We start from the raw sequence: 22,196 nt of genomic DNA, 5'->3' as shown, positions 1-22,196 counted from the left end.
TGAATTCCTAAAATCTATTTAAAATCAAAATGTACGACAATATTACCTGAGTGGGCTCATGATCGGCAGCCAGACCGGTGAGGAAGCGTAGAATATATTTAAGAGCCGGCTTACCAATGAACTCCTTCAGCTCATCAGAATCGGTACGCAGCAGGGTAGGCTTGACGCAGGGTGCGTGCATCTGAAAGAATGATACATAAGCATTTGAACAATGCAAAATTATTTCAAATCGATTCATACACATTTGGAATACTGACGATGATGTAATCCAAAGCGTCTCGGACGATTCCGAGGGATATGAAGTAGTCTTTGAGAGTGCCACCGATAGCATTGCGCTCAATGCCACTGCAAAGCACGCAGAAAAGCTCCAGTCGGAATTCATCTTCGGCCCAACGGTCCAAGTCGAACTTATTGAAATCCAAAACCTGCAGAAACATTAAAATTACACATTAACTAGTATTATATTAGATTTCAATTATACTTTAAGCAAAGTAAAAGGGCATACTTGTTTAAAATGTTGACACAAGTGAGCCATTTTCAATTCGTTACCGTAGACGAGGGCGGCCAGTACCCGAGTCAAGTGAGCCAAGGCTTCTTGATTACTACGAATGCCTAAAATGCACGAATGTAATAAACATTATATAGTAAATATATCACAAATAATAGCTTATAAAGTATATATTATAAATACCTGGAGATTCGGTGCAATTGAGCAAAGCTTGAACATACTCCGGGCCGCCAAAAGTCAACGAGAACTGTAAGAACGACTCGAGAGATTCACCAGCAGCCACCGACAATATTCTATCCATGATCTGCCAAACAAAAAAAAAGCGTCAAATTAAACCGCACATACACATATGAACAATCTATTAAAAATCAGATAGAAAATCACCTCCAAGAGCTGATACGTGAGTTCGGGTCGAGGCCTCGTCGCCTCATCGGTTGCGGCCAATTGCATGGCTTTCAACAACGCAGGCAGGGAACCTGTGGATGGAAGAGTGAGCACGGAGACACAGCGACGAGCTCGAGCGCACAGCAGCAGCAACCTCAACAAAGTCTTCGCCAACGGACGAGCGGCTCCTCCGGCTCCGCTGGCTGCGGCCAGTCGCTCTAGCATCACTTCCATCCCACCACAATCGGCGAGAACGTTTGCCATCTTGTACAACTGCTCGTCATCTACCGTCTCGACGCTCGATGCGTTCAACGTCTCGACGAACTCTTCAGTAGCATCGCCGAGGAGTCCTCGCATGCGGTATACGACCCTCATAGCATCTCCCTCTCCAGAACCGACCCAAACCTTTTTGTACACGTCTTTGACGGGTAAGTCGAGAGACATGATTTTATTATTGACTAATAGCTCCATTCCGGTATCGTCTTCCAATAAAGCAACCAGTTCGCAATCGGCGCATATTTTATTCTTCACGTCACGCATCAACGGACCGAGTCCAGCTTCCAGAGACGAATATGGATTTCCCAACATACGACCCTAAAAATATTTACAATGATTTGATTCCATTCATATTATTAGCATTTCAATACGTGTATGAAAAAAAAAATCCAAACCTGTAAGAAATCTTCTTGCTGCGGATCTTTTTCCAACGTTAAGAAAAATTCACGAACGTCGTTCTCTTCTGGATAGATGATAGAGCACAACCTTTCAAATATAAAGACGGGTGTGAGGAAATCGTGAAGTGGATACTTTTTCACAGTATCTATACACACAGCCATAAACTCGGCGGTCTCCGCTTCAGTTCCTAAAGACAAAAAAATCAAATCAATCCAATTCGAATTGTTTAACGATACGAGTAAAAAGAACGTTAACCCACCAGAAGTCATCTCTTCGAGGAGTTCGAGGAGTTTCTCTTGAGTGTCGTCGATTAAGCGAGTGCGTTGAACTACGAGTCTGCGCAGCGACAAGTAACCTCCGAGGACGGCGCTCATCAGTCGGCCTTTGTACGCACGGCGAATTCCAGCGTCTTCCAAAAACATGGCCAACAATTCCGTCAACCTCTTCAAAGCGTAGCCTGGCGACATAGCAAAAATAATTAATAGCAGTGGAATATATAATGAACAGAATCCCATTTCAATGTGGCCAATCAATACTACCTTGAGCTAAATCTGATGTCAAAGTTGTCTCTTCGAGCTTGTGAAGATATTGTATTTCTTTGGTCAAAAGATCGGCCAGCAAAGAAAGCACTCCACGCAATGCCAAAAATTGCTTCCATGGAGCATCAGAAGCCAGACCTTGAATAAAAGCTTAATTATTTAAGAGCCTAATTTCCAACTGGAAAAAAAATATGTGGAAACCTCACACATGTATATACATATATAGATAGACCATCACTTATGCATATCTAAAAAATCATTAAATCAAACACAAACTGATTATGACGTAATCAAATGTACATATGTTGATCTATGAACGTGTATAGCTTGTGATTAGATCAACTGATAGCTTCAGCTGAGTCTAATTTACCATATTCTCAGTTTTAAAACGATAATTCTGAGAGTAGACCTGTTTTAGTTGTCAATGTCACTCTGTTGGTTTCAGTTAGTTGACGATTAGAATATATGATTGATCAATAGTATATGATAAATCTATAAAACGGAAAAAAAATTTAATAATACTAGCGATAACGATTTTCTAGACATAATGGTAGATGGGTCCCCTGTAAAACATCAATTCTCGTTAAATGAACTCTTCATTTTTATACTTCGTCTCGTCAGCTTGGTACTAGAATCATCATAGTAATCATTCAAAAAACATTTTCCAATATCTCAACTATGTTGACTTATCTCAACTTTTAATTAAATTTGTATTAAATGCAAATTAATTATTTTAAACAAAATTATTATCCTAGAATGTTCAATTTAAAAGGTTTTGGTTTCATTACATACATATGCATGTAGCTGTATTAAACGTAAATTAAAATCTATAACAAATTATATTCAAGTATAGAAACGAAGAGTTCATCTAACAAGAACCGGTGAAACCAGGCCCACCAAAAGTAGACACATGATATGACTTATGAATATTCTGTGAAACATTTCCAAAGACATACTTTGATATAACTGCAAAAACTGCTCGCTAGCTTCTCCGGCAACGCCGATTTCAGGCAGGAAACCCGTTAGCTGTACCAAAATCTAAAATACGTAAAATAAACAATGAGTATAAAAATCAGATTATATAATAGTAAAAAAATCATCAACATGATATTTCACTCACAGCTTTCGTCCGGTCGAATCCTGAACAGAGCGCTTTCACCATCTGGCACGCTGTATCCCGAGCCATCTTACTGCTCGGATTGAACATGACCGGCCGCAACCAGCCACCGTCACCCAGACACAATTTTTTCAAACCGTAAATTCGCAACACCTGAAACCAAAACACATTTTTGTATATCGATATTTCCAAAACATCTTTACAAAGCAACCTTCAAAACATTTACCTTTTCGCGCCAATAATTGGTATACTTCTGAGCCAACTGATTGTCCCTCAACTCTTCAGACGGAGGCGCGGGAGTCGTTGCAGGAGCCGTCACAATCACGGCATTAGAACGAGGACCGGCCACTCTCTTCCAATCGGCGAACGAAACTTTACCGGACAACCAAGCTCCCAAATCCAAAACGGCACCAAACATCGGAGGCGAAGTCGTAGTTTCATTAGTCTTATCGCTCGACTTCTCCTTATAAAAGACATACATATAAAAATATCGTCCGTGCAGAATATTAAAAAAAACAAAACACTAGAAACAATACTTTGCTGGCAGCGATCGACGGCTGCATAAGATGATGCAGATACTGAATGCACGGCAACGCCACTTGTTGCAAAGCGTGAGAATCTTGAGCGGCACTCGGTGGTAGAGATATCGGAGGAGGTCCAGCGGTATCGTCCGACTCGCCCGGTAATACTCCGCCGAGAAGGTTCGACAAATAGGGACAGCACCAGACCCAAAGCCTGACGATGCACCTCAAACGCACTTCCCAACACTCGACAGAGTCTTGAACTTTAACTAGGCCTCCGAGTAACAGCACTAGTGGACGAACCTGAACCAAAAACAATACAAATATAAACTCAATTCAAAACATATACACATATATTTAATATAACATATACTCACAGCGTTTGTATGGTCTTGTGCTGCAGCATGTCCGACTAGACCCAATGTTATACGTTGAGACAGCAACTTGCAGAGTGCTTTCGTAGCGGGAAGGTTGTCTTTGGTTACAACGCAAATCAACTGACGCACTTCTTCCTGGCTCTATAAAGTTGTAAGGAATATGGGTCAATTGACGAGTACTTCTCGGAACACAGGAGAATGGAAGTGTCGTAGAGACTGATTTGTTTTCTCTTGTTTGTGAGATATGAGCGTTTAAAAAAATGCGCATTTTTTACAAATTTTGTGGTATTTAACTCAAAATCTGGTATTGCTGTGGCAAAAGTGAGTCAAAGATATATTTTAAACATTTGTTTATAGACGTGTCATGCATTTATTGGGCCAGTTTTATATTCTACTGCGTTTACAAGGATTGTTTTTCAATCTCGATGTTTTTTATTTTATCTGAACGTACTAATTCGAGCGGTAAATGATTTTAAATTACATTATGAAATGTTATAAGCGCTTATCGCTTGTGATGAGCGAGTGAGATCGAATGATGCGCTATAATAAGAACACCCATTCTTCGTCTCGCTCTTGCATCATGTATGTGGTCGTCAACAGCAATTTTTAAATCGATTTAACCGTTTAATGTTTGAATTAGTACGTTTAGTCAAAAAATATATATATTAAGATAAAAAACCAATCCTTATTAACGTGGTAAAGTGAAAAATGAGTGATATAAAGAAATTTAAACATTGACTTTTAAAAATCGCTAGATAACACTGTTCGACAAATGACGACTTTTAAAATGTTTCAGAGACGGGATATGACTTTTCTTATAGATCTATGCCCAGTGAACACGAATCTGGTAATAAAAAGTGTTGATTGGCTCGAGATTCGGAGATATATGTGTTTTTTAAATCGCGCGATTTTTCTATATCTTGGTGTTGTTCGGTCGATTTCTCAAAATCTGTTAATTTTCTGTTCAAAATGAATATTGGAATCTAGAGTCGGGTATTTTATCTTTCATTTGTAGTACTTTTCAGCTTTCAAATCTCTCGAAGTAGTCTCTTTTATCTTTATATCTTTACTCACTTTTAGCACAGCAATACTAGGTTTCGAGTTAAAGGCTGCAAAAGCCAAAAATCTGTAAAAATTTGCGCATTTTTTTAAGCGCTCATATCTCATAAATGAGAGCAAAGCTACCAACAAAAATCATTGTCATATTCGAATTCAGTGGGTCAAACTTAGACTAAGACTTGATTAGTCTCCACTCTGGTATTTGTTTTTATTGTTCAGTGTATTCACATCAAAATTTATTTTTAAATATGAAATAAATACTGACTTGCAAAGAGCCTCTACGTAGATTGTGTTGTACTAGTTCTTGAACTAGTCCCAATTGGCAAAGTTGACGACGGTGATCGGGAGACGAAGCTAAAGCTCTCAACAGTGTCAGACAATGAGAAGCGGCTGCCAGTGCACAACCATAGCAACTATTTTTTCCACCTTCTATTATTACATAAAATAAAAAATAAAACAATTACATATTGTACTTGTGATATATAACGGTTGTTCCGTTTGCGAAGGCATCTTTTAAGCACCTTCATAAATATTATATATTGGATTTAGACCTACCTGTTACTTTACTGGGTTCTTTCTGCAACAAAGCAGTATAGGCAGGTTGAACGTCGCCTTTCAACTGCTCGCTTTGGGATTTGTCATAAGCGACCAATTCACGTCTGAAAAAATATTTATCCTTTCAATTCTCAACAAATACACTCTAACAATACAAAAGCTATGAAAGATATACAAACCGGCAGGTCAACACGCGCTGTATAACTTTAGACAGCTCGTCGAAATGGTTCTTACTATCGACACAATACTTGTGAGCCAACGATTGAATAACACGGTTCACTTGAGTGGCGTTGCTGTTTCCACCGCTACTATCTTCACTGCTCGTGCGGGAACTACCTTCGGTGCGTTGCTCGCTTATTTTATGCAGCAAATTCTAATTGAAACAGAACCATCAAAACATTTGAAAAATATTAACTATACACGTGTACAATTTCAATACAATACCTCAAGCAACGGTTTATTGGCCACCAACTGTCTGTAGACCCTATCGGCCTTATCCAAAAGAGTCCTGATACTCGCCACCATTTTCTTTCGATCCTCGTCGTTCTCAATAGTATCGACGGCGCAACAGGATCGAGCCGTCAACGTATAATCGAACTTGGCATATTTGCAGAATCCGCAAGCATGACACAAGAACGGATCTTTTTCATCATAGTTAATAGCCCTATGTAAAATATAAATTAAATTAAAACCCAAAATTAAATCAAAAGCACATATTTATGGCCACCATCGAAGCATTACCTGCATCGGTGGCACTGGAATACATTTTCACCGCAGTTTGCGCACACTCCTGGATTGGCCGGAACTGCTGCCGAGCAGCGTGGACATTGCAGAGACTCGCCTGTAAATTTACCATGAGTAATCGAACATATTATTATACTACATAAGTATGTACATACAAAAAAAACTTACCTGAAGTCTGAGTGTTTTCATAGAAATCGGCATACTCCATCATGAGATTGCAAGCAACGATCGGAAGCGGAAAATCTATACGCACTTCAGCTTGCCCCGATTGTAGTATGACGTGTTTAGCTTTGTGCCACATTCCTAAAATACAACAAATAAAACTTGAACACACCAAAAATTCCAACGCCGATACGTTTACTTTGGTATATTTGATACCTGGTTTGTTCTTCAGCTCTTGGACGGCTTGAACGGTGCGGTTGTTGTAAAATACATTAATGGCGCGGACCATTTTGCTCCGTTTCAAATCGCTGATGCGAAGGCCGATGTGGCTTATGGTGTGGCTTCCGACTAGTTTTACGATTTGAGTCGTCGTCGTGAATTTCGAATCGATCTACAAATATAAATTAATGTATTTCGCATTTCAATTATGTCAGCACATCAAAAGTTGCATCTTCGGTTCTGACCCGTATAGTGGACAGTTTGATGGTGGCCATCGGCACTTCGGGATTGTTGCATACGAGACACGGCTCAGACTCGAGGAAGTATCCATCGAGTTCCACGTAATTGGACAGCGCCGAATATATCGGAGCGTTTCCGTGAGACAATAGCAGCATATTCTGCGTGCGGAGAAGGTTTACGGCTGACGCAAGGTGTTCCTATAATAATACACAAGTGTGAAATAGATATATGTATATTTTGTAAATGAATTCAAATTATTTTCAATTACCTCCATTCGTATATTCGGTGTTTTAAGAGAGAAGTAACCGAGAAGGTCGACGAATTGAGCAGCTTTACGGCCGTACTGCGGCAACACTGGCCAAAGTCCCCAAATTAATTCAACCAGGTTGGTCTTTTCAACAGTAGATGAATTCCTATAAGTAATAGAAATACATAAATTACAATGAAGAGATAAGGAGAAGATAGTTAGATTTCATCAAAAAATTTATTTTAAAAATAAATTATAAGCAATTTGACAAAATCAACTTACTCATAAATTGCAAGTAGTAGAGCATGCGCTTGCCAACGAACAGCAGTCGAATTAGTTTCCAATAAAAATGTTCTTATGAATTTACGGAACTCATTCAAAGTCACCTAAAAAGCGAAAATATTTCTTTATTACATATTTGACCAAATCTTTCCATTGAGCAAATATTTGAAAAATTGAACCTTTTGTTGTATCTGCTGAACCAATTGTGGAACAACGTGTTCTTGGAACTTAGAGCTGACAGTTAAAGAAGCATCGCTATCAGCACTGCGCTCCCTATCACTACGATCCTGCAAAAACACACACACATTATAAATACTATACTATACTAAATACTAGTGCTAAAATACTTCCCGACACTTACATTGGAAGAATTCGCAGACTTCGAAGCGGCAGTAGTAGTTGTAGTCGCAGTCGGCGGACAAAGTGCGCATTGAAGCAGCTGCAGAACAGTCGGAGCTACACCTTCTTCGAGAATACAAGCAGCGACCATCAAAGACGGTAGCGTATCAGTCGTCTGCACCGAGCATAGATACTGCCAGTTTCCAGTACGAGCGACGACAATCTCGACGCATGCCTTCAGATGATCCATGAGCTGGACGTTGCTGTCGTAGGACAGGTCTTGAGAGTCGACGAACTGGTGGACTCCGTCCATGTGCGTCTTGAGCGCGTGCACGTCGCGGAGCTGACGATAGCGCTCCTTGGTGCCGCACATCATTAGCAACAACTTGCGTACTTGCTTCCTCAAGAACGGAGTCTGTTGATTCATCATGTATTCGCATAGCAAAGGATGCCAGAGGTCACTGAATGTCGGCGCCGGTGGGTCGCAGTGTTTGTGTATCTTATACGGCAAACGTAGAGCCATCTCGGTGAGCAGGTGAGGATAGTTTTCCATCACGTCCCAAGCATGACCTAAAAATACAGTAAAATTGATCAGATAATGTTCTGTTGATGGACATGTTTCACATTTTGTATTTATACAATTTCATACCTTTGACGTAATGTCGGAGGAAGAACGGTTGCATGTCCGGTAGCGGATGAGGTGGTTGTGGCCGTAGCAATTGATTGTGAGCAGTCGTAGTCGTGCCGTCTGTTGTAGTGCGAGCGCCTTGTTCACGCCAATACGGCAGTAGAGCTCGTAGTAAAGTGCAGCATCGTTCAACAGCACCTCCGCCGAGCAAAGCACCGGCCGCTGCTCTTGCTGCGTGCCATTCGGCTCCCACTCCTGAAGATGCGACAGTGCGGGAAGTAGACGGAGCGCTCGAAGGTGCAGCAGGCGTACCAGATGGTTTGCAACGCGACATCAACACACCTTAAAGTTAAAAATCATACATTATTAAATGACTTTCAACCGATTACAACAACAGTTAAGTCACAAAACACTCACTCAAAAGCCTCATAATAAGTAGTTGCATTTCTCGGTAGGGCGTGCGAGATTCGGGAGGATCTGCCGCCTCGTCAGTTTTGTCCAGCTCCAATTCGGCGACGATTATTTCCAAGAACCGTTGCAGAGCAAGTCGATCGGTTTCAATGCTAGAGTCCAAAGCGCTTGCAAGCATCAGTAAGACCTGCAAAATTTAGGACGATGCAATAAATAAACATTCAGTTTTGAATGCAACACAGATTCGATTGAAGATACATGCCTGCATGAACGGAATAGAACGATGACCACGAATGGTTCTAAGCTGAGGAAGTTCTTCCAGGAGCACGTTCAATAGAGACAAACGCAAGTAGCGTAGTCTGGCTGCTGTTTCGGTGCCGATGGTTATGTCTTGACTCCACTGGGCACCGATAGATGACTCCACGGCAGCGCGAATTCCAGTCTCACCTGTTTGTTACACACAATTTTACAATAAAAGGAAAAAACTCGAGTAGGAACAGTTTTTAGCACCAAATGAAAGTGGAGTTTTCTGTGAAATTTAAAATTATTATGCAAAAATCAACACTTAATGGACTCTTATATATGCGAAGTCTAAATATATACACAAATTTTCATCTTTGTACACAGATATTAATTAATTACCATAAGTTGAGCTTCTTCCAGAGATTCCGCCGATACTATCAGCACCCGAACCGCTTTCGCTAGTCGGTAAATCAGCTGGGCTAACTGCCGGTGGCGCACCAGCTACACCACTAGCTTCTTCATCGTCTGAGGCTGCTGCAGAAGCAGTCGTATCAGACGGAGCTCCACTACCAGCCGCCATAGACACGCTAGTTCCAGTCGATCTCTCTTGCAATGACAACGCAATAGCCAATTCCACCATAGTCTCATCATCGGCGTCCGGAGGAATATCGAGCAACGCCTCCAAACCTAAACCAAAATCAGAATCGATACTTTCCTTAATAGTGTTTGATTTATATATTTTAAATTCAAACCTGTTTCAGCCATGAGCAGTCGGCTGACATCGACGACTTGATCCACATCACCGTAATTTCCAGCCTCGGAGTCACTGTGATCGGTGGTCGGCTCTGTGACTTCAGGAGGCGGTGTCACAGTACGGTGCGCTTCTAAAGCAGGAGGACCACTACCACCTGAAACGCCTAACGAGCGTGTGAATTAATTAAAATCCAAACAAAACAACAATTTTGTAAACAAATTATTACCAGGTGTTGTCGGCGGTGATGGGATATAAACCCTGCGCCTTTTCACACGCGGTCTCAGCACTCGCACGATGGCGGATTTGGCTCCAAAGCTAATGACCTGGTCTTCAGACAGCAACAGAGATACGTATATGCGATTGCCCAGGTCGACTTGATCAGAATGCAACATGAAGGCGTGCAGGACATCGATCAACGCATGCAAAGCGTGGGACGCATGTCGGAGACCACAACGGTCTACTGGAGACAACGCTAGTGGCGTGTCAGGCTGACGGACTCGACCCAACATCCACAATACGTTGGCTAGTAGCGGAGCTAAATGCTGAGGTCCTTCAGTTCCTTTTAGTATATTTTCAATCAAAGTTGCAGTACTTTCACCTTTAAAAATAATCATACATTACATTTATTATTTTCAACCAAACTTGTATTGCATTAATTAATAAGGTCAATATTTAAAAAAAATCGACCTTCACCAAGAAGCATCACATCCCATAACGATATTATGATGTATAAACAAAAACTATCATATAAACCTGAATTTTGTTGTAGAATAGGCAACGGTCCAGCAAACTTGACCAAATTCAGCGGTCTCGATACGGCAATGGCACGAGTCAACAACAACAATCTGAAGAAGTTTTCAGGATCAACGTTACGAGGATCGGCTGTTTGGCGTAGTTCAAGCAGCTCATCGGTAATATGTGCCAAAATGGCTTGATCCTAAAAAATAGTATAAATATAGAACCCACTGAGCATGAATGTGAAAAGAAAATAGCGTATAAATAGAATAGAATGAAAAAAATACCTTATGCTGATGGTACTGCGGTCCTAAGAGGGCTTTCAAAAGCGCTTTGCATCTCGTGTGCAATGGCGGCGGAGACGGCAAGCAGAGCAAGCGAGTCACAACTGAACGTGGTCCAACTAAGCCTGTTCCAGGACCACCGCTTCCAATAGCCAACTCCAATACTTCCAACAGAGCACAAGCCAAACGCTCGACGCCGGCAGCTCTCCATGTACCAGATTGGCCACCATCAATTTGATCCTAGCCACACAATAAAAACGGTTAAAAATATATACCATTAAAATCATTAAAAAATATATATAGACGATATAAAAACCTGAGTATTTTTGCTGGCAGTTGTGCAAGCACCACCGTCTTCATTTTCTTCAGGCCATCCAAAAACTTCTTTATTTCTGCCGTATACCTACAATATAAATTTAGACTGAAATTAAATCATAAATCATTGATTGTATAGGTATGCACATTAACACAATGGTGGCTGCTGACTCATATTTGTATCATGTTGAGTGCACAACGCTTAGTGGCCGCTGGTACATATATGATTTACGACTGCGCGAACTGTTTCAGTCCACTGATATATTTTTGTATCACGTTTGCGTCAATTGTTTGTGGCCGATGATAAAATTATGTATCACGTTTTCGTTTATGACGAAAACGTGATACAAATATGTATCAGCGGACTGAAAAATATATTCTGCACGAAAAATGGTTACACGACAATTGGTGCAAGTCCAAAAGGTTCAACGACAAAATGTACCCGAAAAGTAGTGCACTGACAAAATGTACCCACGATAAAATGTTCACGCGACAAAATGTACCGGTTTGTATTTTGGAGACGGTTGAGAAGCCCTGACATATAAACTAATTCAATGTAATCTGCAGTTCATACGCTTAGAAAGTTTTTTTTTTTCAATTTAAATAAGTAAATATTGGATACGGCTAAGAACCCCTAACATTTAAACTAATTCAATGACATTCGCTTAAAATGTAATTGTTCAATTTAAATAAGAATATGTTGGTGCGGTTGAGAACACCTGTAATTTATACTAATTTAATAACATCCGCGATCTATACGATAAAAAGTACCATATACATCGATAAATATAATACAATAAAAAGTTACTTTTTCTATTAAAATAGGAAAATTTAGGATTTTTGAACATTTTGTCGCTTGAACATTATTTCCGTGGACATTTTGTCGCGGGTACATTTTGTCGCGTGAACATTTTGTCGCGGGTACATTTTGTCAGTGCAGTAATTTTCGGGTACATTTTGTCGTTGAACCTTTTGGACTTGAATCAATTGTCGCACCCCCCACGAAAAATATATTCGCACAATCGTGAATCATATATGTATCAGCGGCCAATAAGCGTTGTGCACCCAAAATGATACAAATATGAGTCAGCGGCCACCATAGTGTTAAAAATAGTTAACATTCAGGTTTTTATTTTCAACAACAAGAATAACTTCAGATATTCCAAGCAAGTAAAAATTATGAAAATATTATTATTTAATAAAATTAGCACATGATTGTACCTTTACTGAATCGACCATGATAACACCTTCGGGATCTTGCGAGCAGCTAAAAGTGACAGTCAGCTTTTTATCCGCCTGTAACGATTCTTCTCGACTCAGCGGAATATCGTACCAACGATTGCGTTGACTGAGAGTTTGAATCGTTCGGCCACATACCTAAAATAAACCCACAATATATAAACATCAAGCAGAAAACCGAAAATGAAAACAATCAAAATAATAGCAATACCTCAATAAAAGACGGAGTTCTAGCTAAATCTTGATTACCCAAAAGAACTCGGATTCCGGTAATGACAGTACTAGCATCGGGATTACTTATCTCCAAAGCGAAACCGCTAAGCTTAGTCGACACGACAAACAGCCCGTTTGTATTCAATCTGTGTTTGATTTGAGCTGTGTTGTAAACTTGCAGCAGATCATTACCGCCAAACTCCACATCCTCGAGAGCAATGCAAGCCTCAAAGAAATCGATCGGGAAGGTCAGACCGCCGCCAGGTTTAGTCGACGACTGCAAAAATCAAACACAACAATAAAAATACAACAACAAAAAATTGAAACCAAGTGAACGGTTTCAATCTGAGACCTGAGGTGCTTTATTGCGATGAGTGTTTTGCTTCGGACGCCGAGTCCTCTCGATAAACGGTGAAGTATACGGCGGTGCTACAGCAGGAGACAACCAATAACCGGTTTGATCTGGTGAAGCAGCATATATCCTCAAACTGCCATCTTCGCACAACAGTATTAAAGTAGTTTTGAGCTCTTGTTGTCCTGCTAAGTGTCGCACGGTTACCATGTCGGTGATCTTTGCCTTGGCAGGTATGATCTGAAGTATATAGTATACGATTTATATTAACCATTCAGATAGATTGTGACAGAATCCAATGCATATACGATGTACACTCACTTTGATTTCTTGAACAGCGACGCTTCCAGGTTTGAGCATGAGCACAACCGGGTTGTTGGACGATTGTAGAACGGCGGTAACTAGACCGGGATGAGCTGGAACTTCTTGCCATTGGCACAGAGACTGTGCTCCTTTGCCACGGCCACCTTCTTTCTGACTTCCGCTGGCAGAGCCAACGCTTATCAACGATATGCCTATATTCAACATTAAAAAAAGTTAATATTTCAGATTTTAAAACGGGAACAATTTAAAAGTTCATTTTATAAAAGTAATTTAAATGCATTTAAAAAAGAAATTTAAAAAATTTTTGAACATTAAAAAAGTTTCTGTACATTACAAAAAAATTGTGTGCACTTCTAAATGATGGATACAGTTTTGCTTTGATCATTAAAAAAATATTTTCTACTTAAAAAGTGAATGAAATGTGCATTAAAATGACAGATGAACTGTATCGGCAACGTCGCGAATACCAAAATACGAACCAACGTTTGGTTAGGTTTTATTTATTTATGGTTTGGTTAGGTTAGGTTAAGTTAGGGTTGGTTTTATTTATTTAAAATTACATTTCACTAATGAGAAACAAAAGTTGACAGTTGACAGTTGTCAAAAGACTGCAACGTTGCCACTTTTGTATACATTCCAATGCTAAAATCTATTTTTTCGAATGATCGTTTCATATTTTTTAATGGTCACTTTATAATGCCAAAATATTTTATTCGATGCACAATACGAGATTGTTTAATGCACCGAAAATAATGCAAAATTTTAATGCACAAACATTTTTTTTAAGATACAAAGAATTTTTCTCAATGTACAGTTAAATCGTACTCTTTTAAAACATTAACAATGGACCATTAACAACATGCTTACCTCTAAGAGTTTCCTCGACTGATATCAGCGGAGCGAGGAAGCTTTTACCTTGAGCATACGAAAAGAACAATATCTTCAACGTGTGAGAATAGTAAATAGAAACACCACCACCGCCAACTTGTCCGGCCACGTCTTTAATGTCATTATGAAAGACTTCTAAAGTATTGGTGACGTAAAAAGGTCCGTTGGAAGCATGAGACTCGTCGTTCATCGGCTGCCAGTAAATGTGACCAGCGCTGCCCATACATAGCATATATGTAGCATTTTCTTGTGTGACAAACGTGACATCGCGCACCTATAAAATAAAAACCAGTCAGTTTCATTCTGCAAGTTACATGTAATGTAATAAAACAGTACATGTAATTTGTTTACTTTTCCGCTTGGAACCAAGAAGTGATACTGAGGTGAGGCAGCGTCCTTAGATAGGTCATATATTTTAACGAAATCGGCAGTCACTAGTGCCAATTGAGTCTGAGTGCCGGGCAACCAAATGCTGCGAATGATAAAATTGCCGGTATCCAAAGCTGGTTGCAGCACCAATCTCTCATATACAGATCCTAAAAAATTTCATCGAATAATTCAAGCACAAAGTCACTTAATTTTTTTTGTTTCAATCTAAAATATATGTACCTGTAACTGTGAATGTGATAATATGACACTCTCGAAGACCGCACACCGAAAGCAGATCCTCATTCCAAGGATTACCACTCAATGACAGAATGGTGAACGGAATCGGAATCGACGTCAATCTAGTAAGAGTTAGTTTACGCTTTGACGAGTCGGCCTGTTTCAAAAGTGCCGACAATTGATATATGGTAATTTTTCCTGAAAATTTTAAATATTTTAAAAACAATACTTGATAAAAAAAAACGTATTCAAATTTTTATGCTATACGATCATAATAAATGCTTGCACAATCACACACTTTTTTTTTTCCCGCATGATCATACTTCACACATGATTTTATTAGGAAATGGATTATTTCGCACATTGCGATCGCGCACACGACAATCGAATCGCGTTGCAAAGAAAATAGCGGATACGGAATATCTGCACTAGAATTCTCGTTAGTATGATATGTTCGCGTATGTAACTCTCGATGGATGGAATTTTTGGGTGCCAGATGTTCCAAGATAATCACCGAACCGATTTTACTATATTTAGCGCATACATCTATTGGTATTTATTCATCAATTTCGTTTATGTTTTTTCATTTAATTACACTGAGCATCAAAAACATCACGATCTTTACTTACGGAGCGGAGACTTATTAATTTTAACGAAGTTTGACCCATTGAATTCGAATATGATAATGATTTTTGTTGGTAGATATGATCGTTTAAAGAAATGCTCAATTTTTACAGATTTTTGGATTTTGCAGTCTAAAGACTAGTATTTTTGTTAGTAATACTAGTAAATCTATTATTGCTGTGCAAAAAGTGAGTATTGGAATGAATAGTCAGATGGTTTTTCTATTGATTATGATTTTTTATTGCTTTAAAATATGAAAACGAGAGCAAAACAACAAAAATCATTGTCATATTTGAATTTGGTGAGTCAAAATTAGTAAAGATTGATTTGGTCTCTGCTTCAGTAATTTATTTTGTAATTTAGTGTTATCAGCTTCAAATATTTTATATATGTGGTAGAGAATCCTGACAGATGACGCTGTTCAGGACCACGCTTAGGATGTGGCGGTTGAGGTGAAGACCAAACACGTGCGTTTTCAGTCATGTTGTTTATTAAGATGATACGTGCGGAGGCTTAGCGATCAACCCCGCGGAGCAGATGTCCAACTGCGACTAACCGTTACATCTCTACCCCTTTTCATCCCCTTCTCACAATCAGTCGTAACATACTCTTTCTCAGCCATAGCGCATACATCAGCCTTTCGTTAAATTCCAACCCTACATATATGTACATACATATACTGCAATTTCTTTCCAAAACCACCTATTGAAGTATCAACGGGCCCAAAACTAGTAATATAATAAAAATAAAGACAAACCTTTTTCATGAGAGACAACCAAATGTTGACGACGACCATGGGGCAAAGCGAGACAGCACATAGCAACACGTCTGACTATATGAGCACTGATGAGCTGACGAATAGTCTGCCCTTGTTCCCCAGTATACGACATGCGAACGTTTTCAAAAGCGCCTTCTTGAGAGCCTAAATATCAAATGATTAAAGCAGTCTCCTTCATATATTCCATTTAACTTTTGATCGATCTTATTTACCGAGAGTTGGAACCATCAGCTGATCGGTAGTGTGGAATCGTTTATCACCGTGATGCAGTTGAGCCAAGGCACGACGAGCGCGACCGTGACGGCCGACCGGAGCGTGCCTTTCGCAAGCGTTCCTTACGGGTCCGGGCAAAACCTCCAAAAGTTTTTGCAACGATTGCAGACACTCGTTCCAACCACCGTAGGCGAATATCCAGTCTCGGACACCTTCACAATGTAATTACAATTATTAAATCGAATGAAAAGATAGCAATATTAAGTATGGCTAGATTAGATAATTACTTGACAGATTAGTGGCATAAGCCGGTCGACGAGCTGGTGGAGGAGACGTGGCTCTTAGTGGACTTGAAGGTCGACGTCGCAGGCTAGGCACTGGTGGTTGATCACCTTCGGAGACGCCTCGTTTGCTCATTATATGCGACTGCGATGAACTACGCTTCACCAAAGCTTGGCAGCTGTAAATTCGCAAAATTTAATAATTACTTTTTTAAATACAAATAAATAAGTTGTGATCGGACAAGAGGCAACACCATTTGGAAGGAGTACTATCTAAGAACAGAAAATATTAACTTTACCATTGAATGAAAATCATTGTTTAGCTGCAACTTAGTACTATGTATATGTAGGATTTGGTTTTGAACGTGCAGAGTGCATAGTACAGTGTGTACGGGTAGAAATTTTGTATACTACCCAGCTAGTAACCATGGATGAGTTACTTGCCCTATAGCATGCCTGAAGTTAAGACGTACAATAAAAAACTGTCTGATCTAATCTACATATGTGCATCATTTGGAGCCCCCTGCATCCTGATCCTACTTACATATTATCTTTACTATGTAGTCTAAAATAATAGTCCATCATATTATTACTGCTAGTTTGGAACTGAATCATATTTTTAAGATTGATGCGCCTTCCAAACAATGGATTTGATCTGGAAAAACTTACGTCGACTCCTCTTTAGCACCACAATCGCAGAAGAAGTTTCCAAACTTGGCATAGGAGACGTCATGATTCCGGTGGCACACCATAGCGCACACCGTGCAAACACCTATACCGTCAACCATCTTGCAAGTGTGACAATGATACCAGTGTTGGTTCATAAATTCGCGAGCGGTCGTCATGAAAGTGCAGAGTTTAGTGTGCAGCGTCGAATCCTCATCCTAAATCAAAACATAATACATTTTAAAATACAGTTCTAATGATGATTGCAAACATTATAAACCATGCATACGGAATCATCAGCGCTTGTATCCTCCTCATCTTGCTGATCATCGGGCCACTCGTTGTCCAATGATAGATCAGCCGGAGAGTCCCAGGAGAGAACGGGCAAGCAGCCGGTTGGTATAGCATCGTCTCCGGCTCCCGCGTGAAGCGCGTCCGTTAGATAAGCGAGTAAGTGGCATGCGGCTTCCAGTTGAGAGCGTTGACCGCCGCCTTCTTCAATTCTTTCCAACACGTCAGCTCCACAAAGAGACTCCACACTGAAAATTCAACATTGATACATTACAATAATACTAACATAATTAAATACATACATAGTCATAATAAGTAAGGTTATCAACCAGATATTGAGCCACTGCATCGCAGCCGGGAAGAGAATTTTATGTCCATCTCCAGTGTGAGCATCGGCTAAGTGAGCGGCTTCTCGTAGCAGACGTGGTAATGGAAGTCCAGCATGAGACGGAGTCAACGCATCGGTGATCAACGAAACGAGAGCTGTCAGCAAGGTAGTACTAGCTGTCTCATCGCTAAAATTAAATTATATAATAAGAACCTAATGAAACTAATTAGCTCATAATTGAAAATTTTCATTATCTAATTAAATAATTTTGACGTATTTTTATACATATATATAATTACCAATGCAAAGTAATATGTTTGGTCAGATTGGACAAAAGCGTGGCATTGTCGGTGTTATCTGCATGCTCTGACAATATCGGAATGGCGACACTTTCTTTACTGTCACTGCCGCCGCCACACCAGCTGTAACTTTCTATAATCAAAACAACAAAAATATTGTAGTAAGTTCAACAGCACTTACACAGCATTTAACATGTACTATGAAAAACCTTCCGTTTCGCTGATGATATGGCAATATTGACTGAGAGTGCCGAAGACCTGCAATCGTTATTGATCACAATTGATCATTCATGTCAAAAATGGGGTCTGAAATGCCTTCGGCAGCATGAAAAATGTTTTGTGTTGTCGAAGGTTGTCTATGAAATTGCGCTTAAGAATCCTGCACTCCTATGTTTGGTCAGTGTTGCTGTACGGATGCGAAACGTGGACACTGTTAGTGGCATCCATGAACAGGTTAGAGTCCTTTGTGGTGTTACCGGAGGACGCTAAAGATCTCGTGGAAGGAGCATGTAAAAAACGAAACAGTCCTTCATAAAAAGAGAGAGCTTCTTGTCACGGTGAAGCGCCGTAAGATGGAACACTTTGGCCTCATTATTCGCGGTCCCAAATATCGCCTTCTACAACCAATCATTGAAGGGAAAATAGAAGGCAAACGGTGGCTTGGGAGAAAGAAGCTCTCTTGGCTCCAGAACATCAGGTCATGGATGGGACTCGGTCTCGAAAAGTTATTTCGGCTTGCCCATGATAGGGAAGAATTCGCACGGGCCATAAACGATGTCTACCCATGGTAGTCGCCTACGTCCGAATACGGATTCGGCATTGGAAGAAGAAGAATGAAAATCCTACCTGATTGTTGAGCAGTATCCGACTGGCCGTTTCTAGGAGCAGGCGATCTAAAAAATAAATCAAAACAAATATATTTCACGTTACAAAGCTCATACAACATAACAAGTACATGTAATACTAACGAATTATTCGATCCTTCGTTGATACTCTCCGCTTTAGTAGCGGCAGGTGTGATAGAAGCTGTTGCAGGAGCAGCCACTGGTGGAACGGTCGGTGTAGCCGCATCGCTATCTGACGGTGTCGAAGCTGCGAGAGGTGGAGATATCGCCCCGAGACATATGTGACCGAGCCACGGAGTTAGCGAGCTCCACAATGAAGTGCCGATTCTCTGACAGACAGATACGCATAATGGTGACGGAGTACCGTCAGAAGAGTCACACCCAACGAATAATTTGTTGAATAGCCTGTAATGAAAATTTTACATTACAAAAGTAATTCACTGTCTAAATATGTCATTTTTCACCATACTATGTGATTTGATAATATTATTTTAAATATCTATATACCTGACGACTCGAGAACAATATTGCTGACGTGCGAAAGGTGCCATCAGTAAGACTTCACCAAGACTCTTTTTACCTGGACTGAATAGTTCTTCGAATGCAAGTCGACCAGTGGGACGTTCGAGTATTTTTTCCCAACATTTCACCTAAAATATTTCAATATTAAATTTAGATTTAAGCTCTATGGCTATTGTACAGTCGTCTTTAATGCAATTTTTTATTACCATTCCACGCAGAATTTTCTCATTCGCCGTCGACAAATTATTGACCATAATTGGATACGTGTTCTTTAGCACTTCCTCGTGCAACATTTGCTCGACCTTTAGCGTGGTCGGAACCAGCGCAGCCAAAGCAACAGAAGCCGTCTCTTGTAAGAATTGCAATCGACCATCAACCTGAACAAAAAATTAAATCTTTCAATATCAAAACACAAACAATATACATACAACACACAAAAAAATCATCCAAATAAACTACCACTGCAGGTAAGAGAAGTGATATAGCTTTATCCTTTTCGGCCTCGCAACCAGGCTCCAACAAAGCGAACACCCTAGATGAGAGCAATTCGACAGCCCCAGAAGCCAACAGTCTAAGTGGAGGAGCACAACCACCAGCACCACTCATAAGCTGACTATGCAAAGTCAACAGTTGTAACACAGCACTCTCCGACGGAATAGCATCGTTCAAAAATGAACTCTAAAATCAAACATCGATTCAATTAACCACAAATAAAAATAAAATCGCACAAAAGTTGCACGACAATTACAAACCGGTTGTTTGGTGCAAACCGGCGCTGTAGCTGCCTTGTCCAATGCCGTCTTAGCTGGTTGCGGGAGTTGTGAGCGTAGCCAAGGAGCGCCACGAGTTCCACAACAACGGAACACTGCTTCAATGTCAACTTCAAATGTGGAAGACTCGACAGCCTTCTCAGTACCAGTTGTATTAGTAGACGAAGATTCTGGCACAATGCAATCGCTGAAATCATATTTTTAAATGTCAATTAATGATAACTTCCAATATGCTCAGTTAGACTACTCAGACTTTCATCCTGAAATTAAAATAACTTTTGAAACGTCAACAAAGATGAAGATACATTGTTATCAATCTATGACAAAACAATTTAAACATATTGAATGACGAGTGAAGTGAGTAAGAGTCTAATGTAATGGACATCTGCTTATGAGAGAATGTTGCAAGAATCGTACCGGCAACAGTTGAAAAGTGTTTCCAAAAGAGCGAGCAGATGCGGTATGAACTGATTAGCCGGTTGTACGTCGGTTTGTGTTGCCGACAGAGTTGCAAGTTGAGCTTCGTCGCAGAGCGAGACCCTCAATCTCATCAGCACACAATCCACGGTGATTACATCCAACAAACAGGGAAACCCTCCGCCTTCTGTCGGATAGGAATTAAACGAGATAACTTTAATATTAGCCTCATAAAAGTACATTTTAAAATAAGCAATTGTGTCATATATAATACCTGGAATATTTTCCCACAATTGATTGATAGTTTTGGTCGCCAACCAAATCGTATAAGTAATATTATCACAGGCAGTGCTGACGTTGTTTAAAAGATTCTCAGCATACTGAAAAAAATTAAAACAGTATATAAATAAACGTATATAAAATGAATACATAATTAATTGTGCAACTATAAAACTACCTGAGTGTACATTCCTTGCTTTACTAGAGCGTCTTTTAGCCATGGAGTGAATGTCTTTTGATGATTGGCTCGTGGAGCCCATATGAGAGCGTGCAATGGAGAAATTCCACCACACACTTGCTCAGTGTTGGTCGGAGACGTTCCCAAAGCCACCTGTTCCATGTGAGGTGTCGATGGAGGCATAGTTATCAACAGCCTGAAATTAAATTTCAAATGTTTTAATTTCAATACTATTTCAACTTCCTTTCTAAACAATGAAAAAATTATATATACATACCTCCAAACAGTTTGGAAGCAAAAATGAGCGGCACACAGGGTGGAAAGTGGAGGAGTCGGACGACGATCGCAAACTCCGACACAACCCAACAAACCGAGAAGTGCGTCCAGCAAAAGAGGATACTTAAGTTTATCTGGTGTGCCCAAGATGAAATTGCAAGCCAAACCATCTAGTTTTGGAGTTTCCTGTAAAAAAACAAAAAAAGACATTAGCCACCATTATCTGTATTTTTATAATATGCATTATATATCCATCATCGTACCTGATTATTTATATCGGTGTTGGTGAGGGCATAGAACTTGGGTCTCATGAAAAAGTCGACTTCAGGCATCATACGACGGCGATACGCCTGCTCAATGTGTGGAACCGTACAATACATGCGAGATACTATCGGAGCACCGTTGACCTCATTCGGAACCAAACCCGGAGCCACAACTAGATTCCACTTAATCTAGAAAAAAAATTCGA

The 22,196-nt window shown here is 40.0% G+C and overlaps 1 protein-coding gene across 1 annotated transcript in view; it reads right to left on the bottom strand.

Moving 5' to 3' along the window:
- Window positions 1-22,196, bottom strand: part of poe (E3 ubiquitin-protein ligase-like protein poe) — a 38,146-nt gene that overhangs the window by 8,875 nt on the left and 7,075 nt on the right. Inside the window, exons 17-75 of the mRNA XM_077431127.1 lie at window positions 21,991-22,179; window positions 21,729-21,913; window positions 21,452-21,647; window positions 21,269-21,374; window positions 20,995-21,181; window positions 20,560-20,764; window positions 20,267-20,485; window positions 20,014-20,184; window positions 19,793-19,935; window positions 19,409-19,690; window positions 19,287-19,333; window positions 18,441-18,573; window positions 18,143-18,328; window positions 17,812-18,061; window positions 17,526-17,740; window positions 16,863-17,035; window positions 16,575-16,787; window positions 16,342-16,506; window positions 14,964-15,158; window positions 14,706-14,890; window positions 14,334-14,628; window positions 13,464-13,657; window positions 13,143-13,382; window positions 12,789-13,067; window positions 12,560-12,715; window positions 11,340-11,426; window positions 11,027-11,263; window positions 10,758-10,941; window positions 10,231-10,602; window positions 10,003-10,167; window positions 9,650-9,937; window positions 9,270-9,454; window positions 9,014-9,194; window positions 8,618-8,938; window positions 7,991-8,538; window positions 7,809-7,916; window positions 7,630-7,733; window positions 7,369-7,513; window positions 7,106-7,297; window positions 6,858-7,032; window positions 6,648-6,782; window positions 6,477-6,576; window positions 6,180-6,399; window positions 5,915-6,108; window positions 5,736-5,839; window positions 5,446-5,609; window positions 4,122-4,262; window positions 3,760-4,047; window positions 3,450-3,686; window positions 3,227-3,376; window positions 3,063-3,144; window positions 2,107-2,244; window positions 1,827-2,024; window positions 1,564-1,754; window positions 893-1,486; window positions 692-812; window positions 506-612; window positions 258-425; window positions 47-181 (exon numbers count right to left, since the gene is read on the bottom strand). Coding sequence (XP_077287253.1) covers window positions 47-181; window positions 258-425; window positions 506-612; window positions 692-812; window positions 893-1,486; window positions 1,564-1,754; window positions 1,827-2,024; window positions 2,107-2,244; window positions 3,063-3,144; window positions 3,227-3,376; window positions 3,450-3,686; window positions 3,760-4,047; window positions 4,122-4,262; window positions 5,446-5,609; window positions 5,736-5,839; window positions 5,915-6,108; window positions 6,180-6,399; window positions 6,477-6,576; window positions 6,648-6,782; window positions 6,858-7,032; window positions 7,106-7,297; window positions 7,369-7,513; window positions 7,630-7,733; window positions 7,809-7,916; window positions 7,991-8,538; window positions 8,618-8,938; window positions 9,014-9,194; window positions 9,270-9,454; window positions 9,650-9,937; window positions 10,003-10,167; window positions 10,231-10,602; window positions 10,758-10,941; window positions 11,027-11,263; window positions 11,340-11,426; window positions 12,560-12,715; window positions 12,789-13,067; window positions 13,143-13,382; window positions 13,464-13,657; window positions 14,334-14,628; window positions 14,706-14,890; window positions 14,964-15,158; window positions 16,342-16,506; window positions 16,575-16,787; window positions 16,863-17,035; window positions 17,526-17,740; window positions 17,812-18,061; window positions 18,143-18,328; window positions 18,441-18,573; window positions 19,287-19,333; window positions 19,409-19,690; window positions 19,793-19,935; window positions 20,014-20,184; window positions 20,267-20,485; window positions 20,560-20,764; window positions 20,995-21,181; window positions 21,269-21,374; window positions 21,452-21,647; window positions 21,729-21,913; window positions 21,991-22,179 — 11,568 coding nt within the window. The remainder of the gene's footprint in view (window positions 1-46; window positions 182-257; window positions 426-505; window positions 613-691; window positions 813-892; window positions 1,487-1,563; window positions 1,755-1,826; window positions 2,025-2,106; window positions 2,245-3,062; window positions 3,145-3,226; window positions 3,377-3,449; window positions 3,687-3,759; window positions 4,048-4,121; window positions 4,263-5,445; window positions 5,610-5,735; window positions 5,840-5,914; window positions 6,109-6,179; window positions 6,400-6,476; window positions 6,577-6,647; window positions 6,783-6,857; window positions 7,033-7,105; window positions 7,298-7,368; window positions 7,514-7,629; window positions 7,734-7,808; window positions 7,917-7,990; window positions 8,539-8,617; window positions 8,939-9,013; window positions 9,195-9,269; window positions 9,455-9,649; window positions 9,938-10,002; window positions 10,168-10,230; window positions 10,603-10,757; window positions 10,942-11,026; window positions 11,264-11,339; window positions 11,427-12,559; window positions 12,716-12,788; window positions 13,068-13,142; window positions 13,383-13,463; window positions 13,658-14,333; window positions 14,629-14,705; window positions 14,891-14,963; window positions 15,159-16,341; window positions 16,507-16,574; window positions 16,788-16,862; window positions 17,036-17,525; window positions 17,741-17,811; window positions 18,062-18,142; window positions 18,329-18,440; window positions 18,574-19,286; window positions 19,334-19,408; window positions 19,691-19,792; window positions 19,936-20,013; window positions 20,185-20,266; window positions 20,486-20,559; window positions 20,765-20,994; window positions 21,182-21,268; window positions 21,375-21,451; window positions 21,648-21,728; window positions 21,914-21,990; window positions 22,180-22,196) is intronic.

Source organism: Arctopsyche grandis, chromosome 5 (assembly GCF_051622035.1).
Source record: "Arctopsyche grandis isolate Sample6627 chromosome 5, ASM5162203v2, whole genome shotgun sequence".
Classification (NCBI taxonomy): domain Eukaryota; kingdom Metazoa; phylum Arthropoda; class Insecta; order Trichoptera; family Hydropsychidae; genus Arctopsyche; species Arctopsyche grandis.
This window is presented reverse-complemented; position numbering and strand designations above follow the sequence as displayed.